This window comes from Nicotiana sylvestris, chromosome 1 (assembly GCF_000393655.2).
Source record: "Nicotiana sylvestris chromosome 1, ASM39365v2, whole genome shotgun sequence".
In the NCBI taxonomy this organism is placed as follows: Eukaryota; Viridiplantae; Streptophyta; class Magnoliopsida; order Solanales; family Solanaceae; genus Nicotiana; species Nicotiana sylvestris.
The window spans coordinates 149,268,405-149,292,697 of NC_091057.1; the positions used below are offsets into that span (position 1 = coordinate 149,268,405).

Consider the following 24,293-nt stretch of genomic DNA (forward strand, 5'->3'; position numbering starts at 1 on the left):
GCAAACGTACTGCAACTGTAGTTGGTAGCATGGTCGTTCCAAAGTATTGTGATCCTAAGACTGTTTACACACCAAAGGACATACAAACTAACATGTTATCCGAACATGGACTGAACCTAAGCTACATGCAAGCATGGAGAGCCAAGGAAAAGGCTTTACAGTTTTTGAGAGGGAATCCGTCTGACTCCTACAGCAAATTACCCAAATATTTTTATATTCTTGAGGAGACTTATCCTGGTTCTTTTATTAAATTGAAGAAGGCAGCAGATGATTGCTTCTTATACGCATTTGTTGCTCTTTGTACATCAATAAGTGGTTGGCAACATTGTAGGCTAGTAATAGTGGTTGATGGGACATTCTTAAAGTCAGCCTACAGGGGGATTATGCTTACAACAAGCACCATGGATGCAACAGGTAAATAATGTAATAATTTTGTAGTTATTTTGTAGGCAGTCTATAAAATGCAGTTAAATTGTAGTTATATTGTAGTTATTTTGTAGCTAAAGGAAAAAAATGTAGATAAATTGTCTATATTCTGAATATATATTGTAGTTGTTATTTAATTATATTTTTATATACCTTTTCAGGGCTGCCAATTAATATTTTATAAATTAAAAATGTCGGTACTATATTTCCCTTGGCATATGTTGTGGTTGATTCTGAAAACGAAACGTCTTGGAAGTGATTCTTTGAGCAATTCAAGGAGGCATATGGTGAAAGACCTTCAATGTGTGTTGTTTCAGATAGGAATGAGAGTATACTGAAGGCAACATTAATTGTCTATCCGGGCATGCCACACTACTCTTGCATGTAGCATATTTGGACAAATATAAGGTCCAAATTCAAGAAGGGACATTTACAATTACATGAATTGTACTTTGCTACAGCACGGTCATACACTCTGGATGAATTTAATGAAAGAATGTTGAAGATTGAAGAGGTAGACCCGCGTGTGAAATCTTACCTATATGATATTGGCTATCATAGATGGTCAAGAGTACATGCAACGGTGAATAGAACTTTTACTATGACATCCAACATTGCCGAGTCGTTGAATGCTGTAACAAAAGAGGCAAGAGAGCTGCCAATATTTGATCTATTAGAGTATATGAGGACGCTTCTTGAACGTTGGACGAAAGAGAAGTTATTGAAGGCAAAGGGTACTTTCACATACCTTGGGTAAAAATTCAACAAAGAATTGGATGACAACAATATATTATCTCAGAAACTAAGGGTAAGATCTGTTTGTTTGGTGCAAAAATAAATAAATTGCTTAATATGCATTGTTTCCAGATTGTAGATAAACTGTAGTCAAATTGTGGGTAATTGTAGATTGTAGATAAGTTGTAATGTATTTGTAGCTGATTTGTAGGTAAGTTGTGGATAATCCTTTTTAACGATTGATATATTATTATTTCTATTTGTTCTTCAATTGTAGGTGAGGGCTTCAACAGATCATATACATACTGTATTAGATGGTGTGAAGCAGTACATTGTGTGTCCAGAAAATAAGAAATGTAGCTACGGACAATTCCAACTTGATGAACTTCCATGTGCGCATGCTTTGGCAGCATTAAGGCACAAGAAGGAAACATACGAAAACTATTGATCTCCGTATTACACAAGGAAGAGCCTTCTGCTTACCTATGAAATGCCAGTAAATCCTCTTCCTGATGAAAGCAAATGGGATGTGCCACAACATATTTTGGATGAGGTAGTAAAGCCACCGGCGGGAGATAAAAGGCAGCAGGGAGGCCTCACAAGGAAAGATATAAAACATTTGATGAAATAAAGTCAAAGAAGTACAAGGTGTCATGTGGAAATTGTGGAGGTGAAGGGCATAACAAAAGAACTTGCAAGAATGCGCCCAATTTGTAGTTAGAATAGTTATTCAAAATAAATGTTAGTGAGTTCAAATTATCTGATTTTTTTGTGTAATCGTTCAAGTTTTTGAAGATGATTATGAAGTATACTACAATTTGTGTATTTGCGTTTAATATGATTTTATGTATTCTGTCAGGCATCTAAATTTGTCTTTTTTATAGCTTAGTTAAACTTTAATATTTACTATATACAAAACAACTAATATTAATGAAGAATTCATTTAATGTAAACTGTTTCCAGATTGTAGTTAAAATGTACTTTAGATGTAGTCTAATTGTAGTCCTGTTAATAATTTGTAGATGATTTGTAGTTAAACTGTAGTTTAAATGTATTTAAATTGTTGTCTTGTTAATAATTTGTAGATGATTTGTAGATTAATTGTGGATAATTTATTTATATGATTCCTGTATTTATTTCATATTTTGGCTGTGTACCTTAATTACAAATGACAGTTATATACAGAAATTACCTAGAACTTGAAGGTATTTCATAAAAATTACTTGAAGATTAAAGGCAAATTGTATTCTAGCAAATCAGAGTACTCGAGTTTAATGTAATGAAGATAAAGTGATGTAAACAACCAAAATGACATATTTCCTACAGTGTATTCCACTTCAACTACAAAATGACATCAACTAAACTAGGAACACAAGACTCTATTTCTTCTTTCTCTGTACTCTAGTCCTCTCATTTTTAGCAGGAGCACCCTTCCTCCTTACTAGCCTGCCTGTAACCTCACTTTCACTGATTGACCCATCTTCTTGCTTCTTTGTAGCATAGTCCCATAGTAGAGCTCCATAGCGTCTACGGTGTTGGTCGATATCAGAAAGATCTTCTTTTGGGATTGCCAAATCTCCAAGGCAAACATACTCCGTAAAAGCCGCCACAAATACACCACAATCGCTGCATAAGATCAAATTTTTTTATTATGTAACAATTGATTAAAGTAAAATAATTAAACATATAAAAAAGGAGAATAGTTTTTTTACAGTGATCCTTCCTTTTGCTGTGGAATCTCCGCAACCATCCACTGTATATTGAGAGGGTCTGTAATTGGTTTCTCAATGTATGCCTTTGTGGTCTTGAAGTCAATGTCATTATGTTTCCTGTAGAAACCAGTGCAAGACAAATATAAAGGGATAATGATTGAAAACTTATCAACCAATGATTCAATAGTATTATGACGGTTTGAAGACACCATGGAATCATAAACATAAAGTTGCATGTCCGCTATGTCAAAAACGAGCAACAACCAATGGAAATTCTCTACAATGTTCACAGGCATGATGACATAGTCAACTACATCCCAGGCAACATTAGCAAGAAGTCTATACCCAATTCATAAGTGGAAGTGTAACCATAGTCTGAAAACTTATTCACAAAATTTAGACCAGTAATCAACCCAAATTCTCTCAAGGAAAAATTCAATTTTTCACCCTTCAATAGTACTGAAAAATATGAGTCAGTAGACTTGACAATTCATACTTCATCAGAAGATGAATTGCTTGGTTTTGCATACTGATTGTGGGGAGACCAAATAAGTAACCAAAACAAGTTTTTTGGAAAAGCTTTAAAGCATTTGGAGAGAGTAAAGCTTTTATCTGGCTAGGTATGCTCGGATCACACAACTGTGGAATCTAAGCACACCACAATCAACATTTTGTGGTGCAAAGTAATGGCCATTCTGCAGAAAATAAAAAATTATTGAACATTAATAGTTAGCATAAAAAAGAAGTAGTAATCTACATATAACTACATGATAACTACAAAATATAACTAATAGAAGAACAGCCTACCCACACCTATAACTACAAAACAATACAGGACATCTACACATGTAAACATTATCTTAAAACAATAAGGACGAAAAAGGTCACCACAGCTCTATAACTACAAAAATATAACAGTTAGCTCAAGTAACTCACAAAATGTAGATAAATTGTAGTTAGTATGAAGGTAAATGTAGCAACATACAAAAAAAATATACCTTATCTACAATTTATCCAGCAGACTACAAAACAACTACAAAATGATTACATTTATGCACTGTCTAAAAATTACAATTACAATTAACCTACAAAATTGAGACAAACAATCTACAAAATTTGGACAATTCCACATTTTACCAAAAAACACTTGAACAACAGATTTTTACAACCAAAATCACACTAAAAAACTGTAAAAAATAATAATTAGTGTTTACCTTTACCAAAATCTTTTTGTGAACCAATTTTGGTACTTTTTTGGAGGGTTTCTTCTTTTTCGGTTTTGATGAAGGAGGAGAGACCTTGGGTTTTTTCACAGATGGAATTTTAGGGGAATGTTCAACAAAATCATCATTTGCACACAACTCTTTGCCCTTTCGTTTGAGTTGTTTCTCGACTGGTTTATCACCTCCACCAGCATCAACATCGTGCAAATGCTTGGTTCTCATCTCCACACGAATTTGTCTAGGAGATGAAATACTAGTAGTAGGTTCACTTGCATGTGTCGATTTTGCGTTTTTGGATGGTGATTTTGGTGTTAAAACACCCAAATCAAAGGATGGGATATCAGCTATTGTAGCTTTTAAAGCTTTTTTTTTTTGGAGTGCTGATTTTTTTCATGATTTGGGACTTGAAAAAACAGATGCAACTTCAAAATAGGATTTTGTGAAATTAACTGGAAAAGAAAATTGTAGAATCGTAGTAACTGATGGTAAACATGGGTGAGAGGCGAGTATACGAAAATGTGGGAATTAACTGAAGGTAAAACGTGGGGGGTGTGGGGGGTGGGAGGAGAGAGAGGCGGGTAAACGAAAATGGGAGAATATACGCTCCTAAATTAACGCATAGTATAAATGAAGCATTAATTATACCCTTAATTTGAATTGTGGTATATAAATGGTAATTTGGTATGCTGAAATGTAATTAACACAATCCTTAAACATTGAGGGTAATAAGGTTTCATATATGGTATAGGAAGGTAAAAAACACTACAAATAATGGATTGTGGACCTTTTAAGGTGGATTGTATATATTTTGTAAACAAAACTTGTTTATGCCGGGTAATTAACTAAACATAGACATTAAGAATAATAAAGTTTCAAATAGTGTATAGAAATGAAAAATCCCAAAAAAAATAAAAATAAATACTTCAATTCCATTGTTATGGATTGGGCCTTCTCATAAGGAAAATATCATGGAAGTGTAAATGTTAAATGGTACTCCTAGTATGTATGTATACTCTTTTTTTTTGGTTTCCTACCTGGTATACGGTACTCGCATTGGGGTCCGACCAAATTCGGATTCGCGCCGGGAAGTCCCACATTGGAGGGTTAAGCGCTCCTTAACAAAGACGAGTCCATACCCAGGGCTCAAACCAATAAATGGTAGTATGTATGTATACTCATATATAAGAGTTTGAATAATTCAATTATATACGGGGTCTAATTAAACACCCATATTCCATTATATAATAATGATTGAATGTGATAAAAAGGCATATGGATGGAAGTTGTCTAAAATAACGTACAAGCTCTCAAAACTTAATGTGAAGTTAACTAACAACAATATATAATAGAAGGTAAAAATTCATATAAATGATACCAATTATTTGTGATTCTGATGTAGTAGTTGTATTTATAGTTTTATACTAAAACTTGGTCTGATGTTCGCTAGAAACATACATATATTCCGTGCATGCGTGATATTTAGGCAACATTGAATTGACCTTTAATGTGTCTTGAAAAACAAATTATTTGTTATTTAAACAAAATGAGTATGATCAATAGAGCAAAAGGAGTATAGATGATTCATAGACACGATTTTAACTAGTTTGAGATTAAGACACGGTCAATTGATGGATTATTCCTCTGTCATTTTCAAAGGAAGAAGTGATCGATATTGTAAAGATCTTTAAGATACAAATCATCATTAAGATAAATGGAACTGCTAGTCCTAATCTTAAAGATGGAGACAACGTTAGTTATTATTTCTCAACTTCTTCCAATTCTCAAGGAAGGGTCAACTCCTTTGGCAATACTTGCAAAGAGCTTAGCAATCTCAAGTTGAGTGTTGGCAATTATTTCTGTTCGTTTGAGGTCCATTTCACCTCTTTTGGCCTCAGCTTCTGCTCTCATTCTCTCAATCTCTCTCATTGTCTCCATTCTTGCTTGCTCTGACCTCACTACTACTTCTGCTAGCAATCTTATACTCTCCCCAATTTCCCAACCTTCCGCCCTCTTTCGCTTGTTCTTTGATCTTTTCTCCATTGATCTCACTTTCACATTCTTCGACTTGCTCTTGTCGTCGCTGTAGAGGGCCGGTGTGCTGCTGTTTGTATCCATTGCATTTTTGTCTGATATTGCTGCATTGTCCGACAATTTGGCATCCATTGTGTCTTCCTGAAAAAAGAACTAAATTAGGGAACTTTAATTTCATGCTCCTTATAAAAGATACATAGTGTACAACTTTTTTTTCTTTTGAAGATAAAGTAATTTTATTGATGAGTACTTGTGGGTACAATTTTATTTGTTCTCTTAATTTTTCTTTCGGATTATTCTCCGTGATTTCGGGGCTAGATCAATGTATTTTTCGAACGTATATGCGGACCTCCCTATGTATTTCATCTCCATAAAAATCGAGCATTGTATAGATCTTCTTCTTAAAGTTTTTGATTATGTTGCGGAATATCGTGAGTTAATAGCACACAATCACACACAAAGCAAATAAAGAAGAAAAATTAACACAAGAATTTAACGAGGTTCGGCTAAGCCTAATCCTCGGGGCAAAAGCAGAGAAAGTTTTCCACTATGAATGAGAAGAAAAGCACAATACAATCTATAGAATCCCCAACTACAACTCTTATATATAGATCCCAAAAGGTCTCAAACATATAAGAGAAATGTTTCCCAATTTAACTAGGACTATAGGTTTTCCTTTCCCAAATCTATTAGGACAATGGTTTTTCCTAAACCTATAGGGACTATGGGTTTCCTAAAAAATATAAGGAAATAATTCAAGCCACAAATAACAAATCTTCCCCTTGGCTTGAATTTTCTTCATCAACAGGAACAACGTCTCTCTACCTTGCCCTCAGCCCTCGCAAGGGCTCTATTGATTGCCGCACGCATCAACCAAGTCTAGGCAATGCCTAAACTTGTTAAGAGACTTGATCTCTTCAGCCATAGCACTAATCCGTCGATTTGGTTTTGTACCCGAAATAGCTTTTGGATAGCTATAACACTCAAACGCATCAGCGGTCTCTGCAACTACCAAATCAAATCCCACATGATTCGTATATCCAAGAAGATTCCCATCAACTACGTTTGCAAACTTTTGCGGTCGGTTGATCACTCTCTTCTCTCTGCATGTTGCAATGCTATATGGTTGTTGTTGCGCAGGTGCATCAACATTATCGTCTTGATCAATATTTTGCACCTCTTCCACTTCCTCTACTTTAGAACTACTAGGCTGAGCTAGTGGAGATTCAATTTCTAGCTCTATGCGGTCACTGACACCACGATCTATTTCTACTATTGCCTTCTTCCTCTGACTGTCCAGTGAGGCAGATTCATTGAATGTTACATCTCTACTAATAATTAGCCCTGGAGTCTTTTCATTTGTGCACCACAACCTATAACCTTTCACTCCAGTTGCATACCCTAGAAATATGCACTCCTTTGCCCTCGGCTCAAGTTTTCCATCCCTCACATGAGCATAAGTAGGACAACCAAATATCCTTAAATTTGAATAATAAGCAGGCGAACCGGACCATACCTCAAAAGGAGTTTTGAACTCAATAGTTGTGGATGGAGATCTATTGACCAAATAACAAGTTGTATTGATTGCTTCAGCCCAAAAATCTTTGCTAACACATGAGGGTGAGAGCATGCTTCGTGCCCTATCACAAAGCGTTCTATTCATATGTTCTGCAACACCATTTTGTTGTGGTGTTCCGACACAAGTGCGGTGTCTCACTATGCCCTCCATGCTGCAGAAATTATCGAACTCAGAATTGCAAAATTCCAACCCATTGATAGTTTGAAGACGCTTAACTTTTCTTTCCGTCTGCCTCTCAACCATCGTTTTCCATTTAACAAATGTCGAAAATGCCTCATCTTTTGTTTTCAGAAAATACACCCACACCATCCTTGAGTAATCATCAATCAAAGTCATAAAATACCCGACACCACTCTTGGAGGGAACTCTGTTTGGACCCTACAAGTCAAAGTGTATATAATCTAACTTGTTTCTGGTCTTGTGCTCGGCCTTCTTGATGAACTTTACTCTTGTCTGTTTACCAAATACACAATTCTCACAAAAATTCAAAACTTAATTTTTGTACCCATTCAACAAATTCTGCTTACTCAACAAAGACAATCCATTATCACTCATATGGCCAAGTCGCAAGTGCCACAACTAAGATTGATTCAGATCACTTTTCCCAGAAGCTATAGCAGCTTCCCCTTCAACTACACTGGCCTGAAGATAATACAATTTAGAATGTAGTTTACTCTTCCTGAGTGCCATGGGGCCTTTACACAGTTTAAGTATTCCATTCTCGGAGTGAAATTTATACCCTTGATTATCCAAAGTCGAAAGAGAAATCAAATTTCTCTTTATCCGAGGAACATGCCAACTCTCAATGTTTCTGATAATTCCGTCGAACATTCTCAATTTGATGTTACCAACCCCCTCTACTGGTAATGGATTAGCACCTCCCATATAGACAGTCTCACTCATTTGTTTGTAAGTTACAAACCAATTCTTGTATGGACAAATGTGGAAAGTAGCACCAGAATCAAGAACCCAAGAATTTTGTCCATGACTAGAACTCACAGCACAAACTTTCCCTACATAGTCACTATCATCAGAATTATTGTAGTGTCAACAATATTTGCCGAATTATCTATTTTCTGCTTCCCTCTTTTCTCCTTCAACTTAGGAGAATCTCTCTTGTAGTGACCTTGCTCCCCACACTCATAACAGTGTTGCTTCCTTGCTCTGGACTTTGATTTTGCGGTTAACTTTTTCCTGTTAAATTCCTTTTGTTGTGTTCTTCTTCTAATCATAAGACCATCGCCCTCAATTCTGCTGTCTGGAAAGCTTTTTTTCAACTCTTTAGATTTTAGTGCATTACTAACATCTTCTAGTGAAATGCTATCTTTCCCATATAGCAGTGTATCGGGAAAAGTATCATAAGACTGTGGTAAAGAACATAACACAATCAAGGCATGATCCTCACTCTCAATTTTGATATCCACATTCTTCAGGTCCATTATAATTGAATTATACTCATCAAAGTGAGTTTTAACAGGTGTACCTTCGTTCATACGGAGATTGTATAACCTCTTTTTCAGGTAGAGGCGGTTTGTCACCGATTTCTTAGAATACAGAACTTTCAACTTCTTCCATGCCGTTGCTGCAGAAGTTTTTTTAGCAATTTCCCGAAGAACGCTATCTGTAACGCTCATGAAGATCGCACTCAAAGCCCTCTCCTTCAGGTCTTCCTGCTTTGTCTTTTCATATCTTCAGGAAAATCCTCATCGATTGATTTCCATAATTTTTGTAACACCAGGGACGATTTCATCCTAATCTTCCATAGATTGAAACTAGAACCTCCGTCAAATTTCTCTACTTCGTACTTTGTTGAAGATGATGAAGACATCTTAACCCTAGATTATATGTAGAAGCCCAAACCTTGCTCTGATAACAGTTGTTGCAAAATATCGTGAGTTAACTAGCACACAATCACACACAAAGCAAATAGAGAAGAAAAATTAACACAAGGATTTAACGAGGTTCGGCTAAGCCTAATCCTCGGGACAAAAGCATAGAGAGTTTTCCACTATGAATGAGAAGAAAAACATAATACAATCTATAGAATCCCCAACTACAACTCCTATATATGGATCCCAAAAGGTCCCAAACATATAAGAGAAAGGTTTCCCAATTTGACAAGGACTATAGGTTTTCCTTTCCAAAATCTATTAGGACAATGGGTTTTTAAGCCACAAACAACAGATTAATTATCAAGAAGCGTCCGGCCACACTCCTAGTTGATCTCGAGGAAGAACAATCAGACTTGAGAAAGACATAATTTGATGTCTTGATCTATTTATAAAAATCCAAAGAGTTTATGGATTTTCCTTGATCTATTTATAAAAATCCAAAGAGTTTATGGATTTTCGAGATGATCTTAATTTTCGAGAAGCATGTGTTTAGTATAGAACTGCGCAGATTTTGAAGCATGGTTTTATCAGTAACTCCTACTATCGTGCAAGTTAATTTCGTTATTGTAACTTTTTTTACAGACAAATTTGATATGTAGATACTTGAGTAAAAGAAGACGAAAGGAAAAAATACAGATATTCGAGTAAAAGATTGTCGAATGCACAATGTGAACTTCAGACATGTCCATATTGGAAGCTAGATGTGATGGATTTCGCTCTAGCTAGTGCTTGAAAATAATATTTCAAAGTTTGTGTGTTCTTGTTACTTGTGTGGCTAAGTTTTATATTATAGAGTATATAACTTCAATTATAAAGATCAATTTCGTATATATAGCTCAAAATTAGACCGTGTTAATTTTCCAAAGTAATCCTTTTTCACATATTGAAAATGAATAAAATCCAACTTTAATATGTTCTTATCCAGATGTAATCTTCAAATGATGATCATTTACTTAATCATACACACACCAAATACATGAAATGTGTGCTACTTCAAACATTTCCTTCGGGAAGTATTTGTTAGTGAAATCGCTAACGAGTGAGCTCTCTGTGTTGAAAGGTGGTTCATTGTGCAATTCCATTAATTAATTACTTGCTTAATTATTATTATTATTATCATAGTATTATTATTATTTTCTATTTTGTACTCTCTCCTTCACTTTTACTTGACATGTATATTAAAAATAGATTTTTATTTTTACTTGTCATTTTACGCAAATAATTTTTTTCCTATTATACCCACAGTATTTATTACTCATTTCAAATCATTTCTCAAATCCAATAAAATATGTATCAATTAATATGAATATTATAATAAATTATGCACTTTATTTATTATTTTTTTTTTAAGAGACTTGAAAAGTCAAAAGTGAACCGCGAAACCATTAAACATTCATAACGACTCTTTGACCTCAGAAAACAAAAGTACACAATGAGGGAGCATAAAAACACTTTTTGCAAAAGGTGGGGTTCAAAATTCTCTCCGTCGTTAATTCTTAACATTAATAATGCAATAATGCAAAGCTATCATTTTAAGCACCAACGCTATATCTCTTTTCTTCTACAATTATTTCAACTACTAACCATTTGAATTGAACCATATTCTCGAAACTTGGTGGCGATGAGTGCGTTAAAAAATCATAGTGACATATATAGGGATTTATGTCTCCCTCTATCAAGATCATAATTGTTTCAAATTAAGATTCTCTCTTCTTCTTCTTTTTGAATTGAAAATAGTGAATAATCGTAGTTAAAATTGTAAAACAAATAATTGAGAAAATGGATGCATATAGAGTACGCTTGACTAACCTTTGCAGCTCTATCAACACCATTAGACCCATTCGAATTCTGACCACCATTCCCAATTGGCACAGCCATCGGCGGCGGCGGTGGAGGAGGCGGAGGGACAGGAGCCGGAGGTGGCGGTGGTAGTACTGTCACTGGCTGCGGCGGTTCCACCACAGCCGGCGGTGGAGGAGGAATAACAGAAGTTGAAGCTGCTGAAGCATTATTTCCACGTAACAAAAGGTCAAGGCGAGGATAAAGCGGCCACGAAGAAGCATCAGCGGCGGTGGCGGATTCCGATCGGTACCGTTTCTTCATTGACTCAATTTTATTCTTACACTGCGTCTGAGTCTTAGGAGATTTCGTGGAATTACCACGCGCCGACACGTGTTTAGCCACGTCCTCCCAATCTTGTCCCTTGAGCTTAGCTCTGTTACGAAGTATCCATTTAGCTTCATAAGCTTCGAGTAGGCATGAAACTGCACCTTCACTCCATTCATCTCTCTTCAGCCTATCACTCGTATTATTGCCAGTGGCAACATGGTAATTTTGCTGCTTATTTCTTGGAAAGAAATCATCTTTATTAGAGATTTCTTGATCCATATGTATCTAATCCTCTTTCATTTCCTATGACTAATATCTTCTAGTTGTTATACATAACCGCTAGGCGCTAGCAATATATGGGGGAGAGGAATTGAGAGGTAGAAAGAAAGAGGAAATTAAAAAGGAAAGAGTATAATAGTAGCTAAGTAAATTGAGACATAGCTAGGCTCTTGTAATTTCAAAAGGTTGTCAACTTTATGCATTAAGGAGAATCATGGAATTTCTTAAACATATAGAGAGTGACATAAGAAAAATCTTGTTAGTGATTGTTTTAAGATAATATTTGCTATATCACAATAACCGAATCAAACTTTATGCTCGCGTTGGACAGCTGTAATTGTTTATAAACATTTTAAACGACTTAATTATTATTCTCTTAGAATCTCAGTGACTAGACTTATACATAGGCAAAAAAAGAAGATACATTACCAATGTGAGTACTTATAGTCATATAAAGGTAATCGAAAGAAGAAGACTGAAATACTATCACATTTAAAGTTCAATTCGATCTCTTTCACTTGGTTATTATCATATGAACGAAAATAGTTAAATGTGTTTGCTTGATCTAAATGTGTATATATACTCTATCAGAACAACATTTCCTGTCAAAAAATTTACTACTTCAGGTCTCACCACCAACAACAACAACATACATACCCGTACCCGGTGTAATCCCACGAAATGAAGTTTGGGGTAGAATGTACGCAAACCTCGCTCCCTATATTTCATGTCAAAAAATTTACTATTTCAGGTCTCAAGGGAAAAAAAAAAAAAAAAATTAACTCAAATAGCCACCCACCAAACTGTTTAAACTAAAAATGGCCTGTGAAGGTATAATATATGCATAATTTATGTAATATATATATAATTATATATAATTATGTATAATCAACGTATAAACTGTGTATATGACTGGAAAAAGTAAACAATGAGTATAACGGGCTATTTGCGAAAACATCCTTTACAAAAATACTCCACTTAACAGCAAGAAGATTTGAATTTGTTAAGCATAATGTCACCTACACTTAATTAACCATAATTCACCGATTTACTTTATTTCACCTAATTTGTCCAACAAACGAGAGAGACAACAGGAGAAAAACCACTAGCCTATTAGTGTAAAGTAAAAGGAAAAGAAAGTTATAGTGCCCAACCAAAACGATAGAAGGAAAGATGGGCAGTGTTAACTTTGTCAAATGAGTTAATGATAGTAATCCAACTTTTTTTTTCCAACTTTTTGTTAGTGTTATCTTTTTCGGTGAGTAAGGTGTTGGTTTTGTGACTTTGTTTGAAATGTGATTTTGGGGCATATTTCTTTTGGCTGTTAGCGTTGATATGAAGCCAACCATGACATCCACCGATAATTGGTGACCAGTCACGTGGGACTGTCACCCACTTCATTTTATCACTACCATTCTTTTTCTCTTTCTATAACTTTGAAATTTTTAGCCGCGCACAGTGCAAAGCTCGATACATAATGAATTCGTATTTTATTTTTTTACACTTAAATACTAAGTTTTTGCTTGTGATCGATATAATTCACTTTGTAGTGTATACTTAGCCTACACATCACATTTTGTGTCTTATTACTCAAATGGAGAATGAAACTAAAGGACGCTGGCAGAATTTTAAAGCACGCTGTCGGAATTTTAAAGCACGTTGTTAGAATTTTGGAGCATCCTGCTATAATCTTAAAGTACACTGCCAACATTTTTTGAAGCACGCTGCCGGAGTTTTGAAGTACGCTGCCAGAATTTTAAAGCACGTTGTTAGAATTTTAGAGCATCCTGCTATAATCTTAAAGTACACTATCAATATTTTTTGAAGCACGCTGCCAGAATTTTAAAGCACATTGTTAGAATGTTGGAGCATCCTGCTATAATGTTAAAGTACACTACCAGAATTTTAAAGCACGTTGTTAGAATTTTGGAGCATCGTGCTATAATCTTAAAGTATACTGCTAGAATTTTGAAGTACGCTGTATGCTGCTAGAATTCTGACATCTGACAGCATGTGTCAAAATTGTGACAACAAACTTTAAAATGCTGGCCTGGGGTTATATTACCAAAAATTTAGGGTTCAAAATATAAATGTTGCTTCTAGAAAGTTACATCCGGCATAATTTCCTGCCACTTAAATAAGGCAGTGGGCCTTTTTATGAAATTTCTCAATTTTTGGTGGAGTATCATTGAGCACTTGAGACCTCAAAACATACTAACCACTTAAAAAGATGCAAAGATTAGTTTGACAGTAGCCAAAGTATTTTTAACTATTTCAGGTATATGCCATTTTGATTTAAAATTAACTGTCGATGTTTAGTCATTATTTACCTTCAATAGTGTTATGGCAAAAGTGAAATTATAGCGTAAATCGAAATTTTGCTGTTTGGACAACTTTAGAAAAAGTTGTTTGAAAGTATTGTTTGTATAAAAATACTTGCTCAAAAAATTTTTGTTTGTATTAATAGTTTTTGATGTATTTGTGAGTATTAACTAGGGAAGAAGAACTTTTTGAAGAAAAAAAAATTTAAAATCCCTTTTTACTACAAAAAATTGAGAATACCTTTCGGAGAAAACTACTGAAAAAAATTCCAAACATGCATATATAATTAAAAAAAATCGACGTTTGAGAAAACTTTTTAGAATAGGTCTCTAGAATGATACAAAAAGGGGTCGTTTGGTGTGCGGATTAAATTATCCCGGGATTATAATCTCATGATTAATTTATACCATATGGGAGGTGGAATAAAATAATCCCAAGTTTGATGAGATAACGTGGGATATGATGAGATATCCTGAACTAAATCTGGGATTAAATTTATATCGTGATAAATTTATATTACCAACTAAATACGGTATAAATTTAATCCCGCATCTTATCTCATATTATCCCAAGTACCAAACGACCCCAAAGAATATCTAATGGACTGCTGCACAATTTACTGAAAATCAGGTTTGATTGCCAATTATATTCCTACTATTAACAAGGGGGAGTTTTGAGGAGCTTAGGGTCAACATGTATGCATAGGGATATGCATTCGAATCAGTTTATCGATAAATCGAATCGATTATTTGTTATCGGTTTATCGATTTATCGATTTCGATTTCGATTTCGAAATTTTCCTTATCGAGTTATCGATTTCGACTTCGATTTTATCCTCTTCGGTTATCGGTTTATCGATAAACCGATAAGATATACCAAAAAGACAAACAAACAAAAAAAAATTACCCTTATTTTATAATACCCTTTCCTTTACCCTAAATCCCTAACCCTATTATTTCCTCTACCACATTTAAGGAATGATCATATTTAAAGCTCAAGGAAATGAAGTTCAAATTAATGGAAAACAGAATTAGCCGTGATGATGTATTTTGTTTTGTTTTTTTTATACCGTTGGAGTGTTGGTGACATACATTTGATCTCTTACTTTAGTTTCGTTGCATGTGCTTGTTGACACAATTTTTATATTATAAACGGTGTTCGTCTTATTTTAGCTTCTTTTTGTCCATATTAGTTAGGCGTGTTTATAGCGATATACTTTCCGTGGAATTCCACAAATTTTCTTATTGGTGTAATCGATAACCGAATCGGTAAGCCCCAAAAATCGATAAATCGAAATCGAAAAAATTGAAACCTTATTGAAACGAAAACGATAAGCATATGTACAAATCGATAATCGATAAGGGTCAAAATCGAATCGATAAATCGAATGCACACCCCTGTGTATGCTTCACCTGTTAGCTTAAAGGGTTTTTTTGGAAATTTCGCCGTTTACTTGTTTTCAAGCTATTGTACTTAAGATTTACGGGTACTATAAAATTAAACGCTACACTTTTACTTGAGGATCAAAATGAATTGATTTTAGATTTTCTAATTTTTAAATGATAAATGAAAACGTTAAAATTATACGAAGTAAACAAAATATACTATCTTCATTCTCGACAAATAAAATTTTGGTTGCTTAGTCAGGATAGAATTAATGCTTAATATATGGCGATTTAATGATCCCCTTATATAAGTTGGAGCTACGAGGAAGTTTATTAGCTTACTGGAGGCTAATCCACCAACTGGTGGCTAAAAAACCAAAATCGCTTTTGCCAATCAAAGCCCCAAATCGCTTTTGATTCCTACTATTTTATTTCAATTTTATTTAATAATTGTAAATTATCTTTAAAAATGAGTCGATCCTTAACAAATCTTGTACGATATCAGAAATACTAAGATAGCATACATAAGTAAACAAGGAGATAGAAATTCTTTGCAAAATGCTCACCAATTTACTGAAAAATATGGCCACCTTGTTACAAATAGCTCACAGCGGCATTAATTTATCACGATAGCCAAACCTAACACGGCGGATTCAAATGCAAAAGTGAGTCACATCTGAAAACAATACAAACTACACCACCAAACAGACCCTGACCCTCGGTAGTTTACTTTTATAATGTACAGTAATACTCTCTTTAATTTTTGCCACTAGCCAATGCGCTTTCGTCATTCCAACTTATTAGCTGCTTCTTTTTAACTTTTTGGGCATTACCACTCACTTTTCAACCTTTTTGCCTATTCTCCACATTTTGCTGACTTTTCACGTACACGTGGGGACTATCCACCCAAAGATATTCTAGGGCGAGATCTTTTCTCCATCAAAGGCTTTTGCCTTTTACTGCTGCCAACCTTTTCTTTCAATTTATCAGCATATTTAATTACCATTAGGATTTGTTCGTTATAGTGCTTGTCCGATTTGGTGTGTCTTTTGTACACAATTTAAGTAAAATGGGAAAATCACTGACTTTTGTAAATAAAAAACATCTCGACAATTATGCATTTGACATTTAGCCTAAAAGTGGTGTACTCTCGTATCAAGGAAGTCGTTATCTCTCCTATAATGGTTTGGAGCACTTATAGTCTTAGTCTTAGTGGTGAGACATTCGTGCTCGATTCGCTATGGGATGCAAATTGCAAATTGCTATAGGCAGTGATTAGCTGCAGCTGATCTAATTCTTAGATATTTATGCTTAAATGACACATACGAGAACCGCTAAATCAACGGTGATAGAGCTGTTGGAATTGCCACATGGTCGATCATGCACCACGAGTAATCGACTGACTCGTGAAAACCAACACATATTCTTCGGAAAAGCATCGTTATAATATCAATCATCGACTCATCGTATTGAGATATGCCGAGGGTCTATCGGAAACAATCTTTCTACCCCAAGATAGGGGTAAGATTTATCTACACACTATCCTTCTCATACCCCACTTATAGTATTATATATTTGGTGGTTGTTGTTGACTCATCGTATTGAGATCGTTATGAGTTATGACTTATGTATGTGTATACGGTGGAAATCGGGACTACCCAATTTCGTCCCTCAATGAAAAAAGTGATATCACGTCGGAAGACCAGAACGTCGAGTTCGGGGTCAAAGTTCTTTTCTAAGGTCGAGGTCGATAACACTTACCGAGGTCAGAAGAAGGCGTGCTTCGAGATGATGCCGATAAGATTCAGTAACGGAAAGAGCGAGATATCCGCAACGGATCGGAGACCACGGCGTGAATTTCAGAATGGATTGATCTTCAGTGATTAAACAGTTGTCAAATATGATTTCCTACTATAATTAGAAATGTACCTTATTTAGGACTCCCCTATTATATAAAGGGGGATCCCATCCCATCCGTTTGTAAAACACATTGTTCACTGATAAGAAAATATACGCACATCATTCTCTTGTTATTTCATTTACTATTCATCAGAGTTGTTTTATCATTTGTTATTCCCATTATCATACCTCGTGATTATCACAGATCGAGGTCGAGATTTAGCTTACACGCTGGTTTGATCTATTTTATTCTTTATTTAATTCTTTGTTTATCAATTGGCATTGAATTAAATCACATATCCTTAAAACCACAATATAAGTTTTAATTGTTACTCGAATTTTGGGGTAAACAGTATGGTTATACACAAATACTATAGTTTATATCAGACACATGAAGGTCGCGTTGATTACATTGATAACGTCGTCTCATGATATGTGAAATTCTTACATGCTTGTCACAGATTTTTGTATATCAAAAACATCTCAACAATTACTAGTCTCAAATTGCCTCTGTTACTGAAATTCTCAACAGAAAATTGTGAATAATCTTTAGAATATAAAACTATTACCAGATATAACAGTATTGAGTCCACATACAGCTTACCTTTTCCTACACAAATCGTAGCAAATCAGTATTGCGTCTATATAGAACCGTCTCTTCTTATGTAGAAATATGAAGACTTAGAATGAACTGGAAAGCCAGAACATCGTGAGCTCGAATTGAAGGGAAAAGGTACAAGGACGTTCATTTAACGGATGTCTTCTTTCTCATTTGCCCCCTTGAGAAAACAAATGAGATAAAGTTCCTCAAAAGCAAAATTCCATGCACCAAAAAGCCATTTGGAGTTTCACACTTCATGAATAGGCACTTGGTTAATAGATCAGATAGTCAATGCATTTTGAGCAACTAAACCTCATTTTAAGTGGACAAGACTACGCAAAGTATTGGAACCTTGGCCGAGTTCAGTACAGACATAAGGTACCTCATTTTTCTAGGAGGGGAAAAGGATAGCTAAGACAACTGGCAGAAGATACAAATTCGAGAATGACTGAGAATAAAAACATGAATTGAAATAATGCATCATATAAGCTCCAAATTGCTAGAGAAGCAACTCCAAGATTGTGCAGTGGGTACATAATGGTGTCACCTCATTTGCTACCTTCACAAGCTCAACACTACCTAAAGATATTAAATTAATACTAAAGGTCCGAAACTTAAGCTAAGTAAGTAAATACAAATTTAGATCTCGAGGTCCATCTACTATATTCATTTTCATACGTTTGATATTCCAAGAGCAGTTTTCTCCAGATGAAGAGCAACTAACCACATCAGAGTGTTGAAGACATAATTAAGTAAATAAATAATTCTTCCTCAAGCTTCAACAGCTTTTGTCTGCCTATGATACTTCTAAGTTGCTGTCTACCCTGTTTTCCTCTTTGCCTTAGAACTTAGGCACCACTATGTAATGGGTTTAGTTGTTAAACATGGAGAAACCAATCTAATATAACCACAATATATGCAAAAAAGATAACAGTTCAGGTATGTCCTTGAATTAGACAAGTTGGCATGTAATCAATCAATTATAAAGGCGTGAGTTACAAACCAATCTAATCTAACCATAACACATGAAAACACAAATCAACTCAGATGATTTCCCCTGAATTAATCTAGTTGGTATGAGATTATTCAACTACAGTGCGGTGACAACATACAAGACAACAAGTCACAGAGAATCTAATCAACAACAATAAGTGACAAATCAACTCATATACTTACTCTTTAATATGTAAAGTTGATATATATTAATCATCTATACAGCAATTGCATTGTTTTTCCACTTGAAGGTACATATTTTTTGAAGTGCTTGCAACTTTTTGATAAGGATCAAGTGGTTACAACCTAATTACATTCTAAAGTCCATCAATCTACTGATGGTTATCACTACTCGGTTGTTCGCTGTGAAGATACATGCAGTTTCTATTGACTTGTTCTAGCATAGCCAATCTGCAAGTCTACATAGGTCAAATGTTGTTGGCAGTAAGAGATGTCACCATGGGTAAAGAAAATATTTAGAAACCTTGCTTACCAGTTTATGATCCCAAAAGTAAATGAGCAAAGAGTACAAAGAGTATAAAGCTAGTATTTAACGAGCTATTGCATAACAATGCAAAGTGCGTTAAAGTATCTATTTAACTAACGAAACCTAATCTTTTAGATCTAAGCACAGAAGTCAATCAAGTCACTGAAGCTCGAGCGTCAAAAGCATGGAAAATGTTTGGTTCTTCTGCTTAAGCTTCTACAGTATGCATAACAAGCTCATTCATCGCAAAAGGCAAATTTTAGGCTCGTACCTACAGAAACCAAAAACGCTAGAAATAATGCAGACTACTTAAAAATATCTTCTCAGCCATTGTTAATATTCGAAATAATATTTAGAATATTAGTTTAAGAGAGCCATATTGAAGTTCCAAAACCATAATTGCCATATTCGACGAAAGCAAGAGAGAGAGAGAGAGAGAGAGAGAGAGAGAGAGAGAGAGAGAGAATAACTGGATTTCATAGTTCTCATACATTTGTTGTGTATCTACTCCAATGGTTCTTTCTTGATCTAGCGACAAGAATGGGAAATGTGCAAATTTACAGTAGACTAACTGTGAAATGTGAGCAATTAACTCCAACAAAGCTTATAAGAAATAACGTCAGATGTTTCACAAAACAGAACAAGGAAAAAATATATAGCTATTGAAGCGCTGAACAGAAGATGTGTCGTCTAACAAGATGGTCTCCACAAGCTACAAATTCAAGTCTCTGTCTATGGAACATGTAATTAAAGTGATGCAGCCACTACATCGATAATCGGGAACTATTACAGATGCATGGGAATTAAATGCTAATAACCATACTTGGAACTTATTAAAATTATTCATCTGCAATGCACCAAACAGAACAAGTAAGTCTTCTTAAATAAGCAGGATCACATATCTCAAAAGTTTAGGAGAAAAGAAACACAAGCTATTGGGTTTAGACACGTAGATGTAGTGCCTTGAATCAAATGTGCTTTGTGTTGTGAACAACAAATAATGAGTTAAACCTATTAAAGTTATAACATTGATGAACCAACAAACTCCTGCTGAAGTTATAAAGGGTAGTGCCTTGGCGCACATAAGAATAGACTAACCGTCTTGTATGTATAATTATTCCGGTCACATATCAAGGCCAACAGTAAAGTCCATACACAATAGACTGAATTCTGGTTTTCACTCACACAGCCAATATCTTTATCATCAAGCAGGTAACGCAATGATCCTTTTAACAATATCTTGTTGCTACAATACATTTCTGAATATTCTGTTAATACCAAATAAGAAGCGCCTCAAACATTTTAAGGTAAGTGAAAAGAAATGTTGCATCCACAAATTAGAACTAAAAAGAGAGAAAATTCAAATCAACTGGTATTGCATTTGTTTCTGTTAGTACTCAATCCAAACTAATTCTTCCAATCACATTAATGCATTTTCACTCCCCATTCACTGTTATAATACCACAAAGAGTACAAACACGAAATCTAAAAGAAAGGTATCTATACAAACATAGCCAAAGAGATATATTTTACATACTCATAATGAATGGTTTGAATTTGATAAGCAGCCCATCTGCTCCTCTTGAAACATACAGGAACTCGCATCAAGTATCTTCAACAACGCCATTGCTTTGTTCCTGCCCTTATCCGTTCCATTTTCCGCCACTTCAATAATGCCATCCACTGCCCCTAAAACTACGCCACGAATACTATCGGCAATCTCTTCTCCACCACATTGCACCAAATTCAGTAACGCTGAAACCGCGTTCTCTTTAGTTCGACTGCTTGATCCAGTCGAATTATCCAACAAATCGACCAGTACCCCCACCCCTGATACCTTCCTAAATGCCTCCCAGCTCTCCTCACACCCTGCAATTTGAGCAATGACAGCTGTAACATCCTCCAATATCCCAGCTCTACCGTCATTACACAGCAACGAAAATAAAGCGGGTACAGCCCCCAGCTCGATAATTTGAGCACGATTCAGCGGGTAAAGCCCAATACCAAAAAGGGCTTTGAGCGCATCTTTTACAGTTCTAGAATCCGAATTAGGGCTTTTAATGACATCTACAAGCCCGAAGAGAATATCGCGCTTGTGGCCGATGATGGACCGATAAGACTCGACCGTCAATAAGCTGAAGATGGTGGCGGCGGCGCACTGGGCGACAAAAGGGGAAGAAGGATTCCGGAGAGCGTGAGAGAGTGCGTCGAGGACCCCGCGCGTGGACATCAGCAAGTCCTTGGAAGAAATCGAGAGGTTATGCAACGTGGCGGTTGCGTTCTCCTGAGACAATTTGTTCGACGAGTAGAGCGATTCCGCCAAATACGGAACAGCGCCGGCATCGCCGATCAACGGTCTGCTGTCGGAATCGTTCTTTGAGATCAATCTTAGCTCGCAAATTGCTTCTGTACGTGTCTGCTCCGAGACGGAACTCAGCTTCGTAACGAGGTTCTTCACCGCCCTTCGTTTGACCTCCATTTCCAGCCTTCTCCGATATCTCCTGGGAAAATTTCAGCACTACTATTGGTTGAATTGATCACAATTTCCTTTAAATAGGGAATTTTCACGTTAACAATTTAGATACGCCATTGTTGACTTTGTGTTAGAGCGTTTGGTGTGCTGTGGTTTTTGAATGTCAGTCAAACTATTAATAATTACCATTTGGACTTTAAAACTCTTTATTTTGATGAAACTCAATGACAATTTCATAATACTTGCATATTAAATTTTTAGCTTTACATTTGTTGGAATTAACAAAGCTAATGGAGGAATATGAAGACTTTTTTTACAAATAAACTACTCTCCCCGTTCTAATCTTATGAACCAGTTTGACTGTACACGGAATTTTTTAAGGGTCAGAGTATTTGTGTAGTTACAAAAATATTTCGTTAAGGATAAAATTAGAAGTTTAAGTTAAATTATTTTCAAATTTAAAAAGGGATTAATCTTTTTGGAACAAATCAAAAAGAAAATAGATTCACATAAACTGTAACAGAGAGAATACATATACATAAAAACGATTTGTCAATATGGGAAGATAAAATTAAGTTTGTTCTACAGATAAACATAAGTTATGTAGCTTATGAAACATTATAAGAAATTCTAATTTTTCTGGCATACCAAAAACAATTGAGAAATATATATTTTTAATTGTTCCAAAAAATAAATATATATTTTTTTGTATGTACATATAATAAGTATATTTTATATACTTTTTGGTTAGGATCAACCGGCAGACTTTGTATTTTGCCCAAAAGAGTTTCCATTTTTTCATGCCCTTATGAATTTCTATTTTGATCGTTCTCTTCTTAGAGTTTTCATTTTCTATAGTATACAATTATACATTATATAAAAAGCTCTAGCAAATTTTGTTGATGGGCAAAAGTTTCCGAGTTGATTATTTGTCAAATAAGTTATGGTAGCAAAATTCACGAGTTTTTAACCAAAATTATCCCTTATCTTTAGGGGTAGACTTAACTTTGTCCTCTAAATATAACCCTTAGCACTATTTGTCCTTTAAGTTTACAAAACTTAAGCACTTTTAGTCTCACTAACAAAAAATACTCACTCCCGTTAAAAACCTAACAGAGACATAACACGTGATTTGTACGTGATGCTTAAGGGAAAGAAATACCCGCTCTTTCAACCCCAATTCAGTCAATTTCCCTCCTTTTTCAAGAGCCCCTTCTCCAATTCACTCATTTTTATCTCTATTACAGTAATTAAAAAAACTCTAGCATTCTTAATTACTTTTCAAGTCTTTACTACTTGCGATCCCAGCAATGATTATTAGGAGCAATGGTGAAATAAACCCAAGTTATGATGAGTGTTCTTGCTATTTGTATTTTGTAAATATTCCTTCTTAATTTATTTTCGAAATCTCCACCATTTTTACAATACTTTACTGTCTTTGAAATTCTATAATATGTGGCCCTTATCTCGAATTCATATAGTATGTTTAAATAAACTTTCAATTTTTTTTATGCAAATCCTTTGTACGAGGCAGATTATTTTACCATTAAAATAACACACGTTGGTTTAATGAAACTCAAGCCGACAAGGCATTATGTTGCGGGCAGATGAATTTTATTGACTATGTCAATGGGGCTGAACTAAAGTTGTCGATATTCAAATCTATGGCTGAACTATGCGGTTATGGGAATGACTCGGTAACTTTTTGGCACAAGCCCGAGAGTCTAGGTGACAAAATGAGGCTAGTTTCAACTGATAAGGAAGCCGCTGTTGTTGCAAAAAATATTCCCATTGATCGGGTAGTTGATGTGTACTTTGAGCATTTGGATTCGTATATAGAAATGGGTTTTGAGGATGCTATTTATGAGGGACAAAGCAATTCAAGGAATGATAATCATGTTACTGTTGAAGAAGATCAAAAAGAAGTTGGAGGTGAAAAATCTTCAAGTAGTGAAGATTTTGAAGATTCAGAAAATGACTTGTTAGATGAAAATGATTTATCAGAAAAAATTAGAAATGAGAAGCGTAGATATGAGGTTAGTGAAAAGCTACAGAGAAAGTTGAATGTTGAAGATGGGGAGTCGGACTGCTGCAACTCTGATGACACGATGAACTTACAAAGTGATTCGAATACCGAAAGTTTAAAC

The 24,293-nt window shown here is 35.1% G+C and overlaps 3 protein-coding genes across 3 annotated transcripts; 1 reads left to right on the plus strand and 2 right to left on the minus strand.

Annotated features, from left to right (window-relative positions):
• The first annotated feature begins 29 nt into the window (after positions 1 to 29).
• LOC138875971 (uncharacterized) lies at positions 30 to 1,609 on the plus strand. The gene is made up of 3 exons (XM_070154853.1): positions 30 to 414; positions 888 to 1,153; positions 1,439 to 1,609. The coding sequence occupies exons 1-3, from the start codon at positions 30 to 32 to the stop codon at positions 1,607 to 1,609; spliced, it is 822 nt and encodes a 273-aa protein (XP_070010954.1).
• Positions 1,610 to 5,721: 4,112 nt separating this feature from the next.
• On the minus strand, positions 5,722 to 12,232 carry LOC104227597 (trihelix transcription factor ENAP2). Its single transcript, XM_009779876.2, has 2 exons — positions 11,408 to 12,232; positions 5,722 to 6,268 (listed from the first exon to the last, which is right to left on the minus strand). The coding sequence occupies exons 1-2, from the start codon at positions 11,984 to 11,986 to the stop codon at positions 5,861 to 5,863; spliced, it is 987 nt and encodes a 328-aa protein (XP_009778178.1). The 5' UTR covers positions 11,987 to 12,232; the 3' UTR covers positions 5,722 to 5,860.
• Positions 12,233 to 21,032: 8,800 nt separating this feature from the next.
• On the minus strand, positions 21,033 to 22,301 carry LOC104227596 (U-box domain-containing protein 4). Its single transcript, XM_009779875.2, has one exon. It carries the CDS (start codon positions 22,150 to 22,152, stop codon positions 21,211 to 21,213), a length of 942 nt encoding a protein of 313 aa, XP_009778177.1. The 5' UTR covers positions 22,153 to 22,301; the 3' UTR covers positions 21,033 to 21,210.
• Positions 22,302 to 24,293: the final 1,992 nt, after the last annotated feature.

What these genes read in the sequence shown, in the direction of transcription:
- LOC138875971 (XM_070154853.1), top strand. Translation starts at nt 30, where the DNA reads ATGGTCGTTCCAAAGTATTGTGATCCTAAGACTGTTTACACACCAAAG. An exon ending in AAGCACCATGGATGCAACAG is followed by an intron (nt 415 to 887) that starts GTAAATAATGTA and finishes ACTTTGCTACAG; the next exon opens with CACGGTCATACACTCTGGAT. An exon ending in CGAAAGAGAAGTTATTGAAG is followed by an intron (nt 1,154 to 1,438) that starts GCAAAGGGTACT and finishes CTTCAATTGTAG; the next exon opens with GTGAGGGCTTCAACAGATCA.
- LOC104227596 (XM_009779875.2), bottom strand. Translation starts at nt 22,152, where the DNA reads ATGGAGGTCAAACGAAGGGCGGTGAAGAACCTCGTTACGAAGCTGAGT.
- LOC104227597 (XM_009779876.2), bottom strand. Translation starts at nt 11,986, where the DNA reads ATGGATCAAGAAATCTCTAATAAAGATGATTTCTTTCCAAGAAATAAG. An exon ending in GTGTTGATAGAGCTGCAAAG is followed by an intron (nt 6,269 to 11,407) that starts GTTAGTCAAGCG and finishes TTCTTTTTTCAG; the next exon opens with GAAGACACAATGGATGCCAA.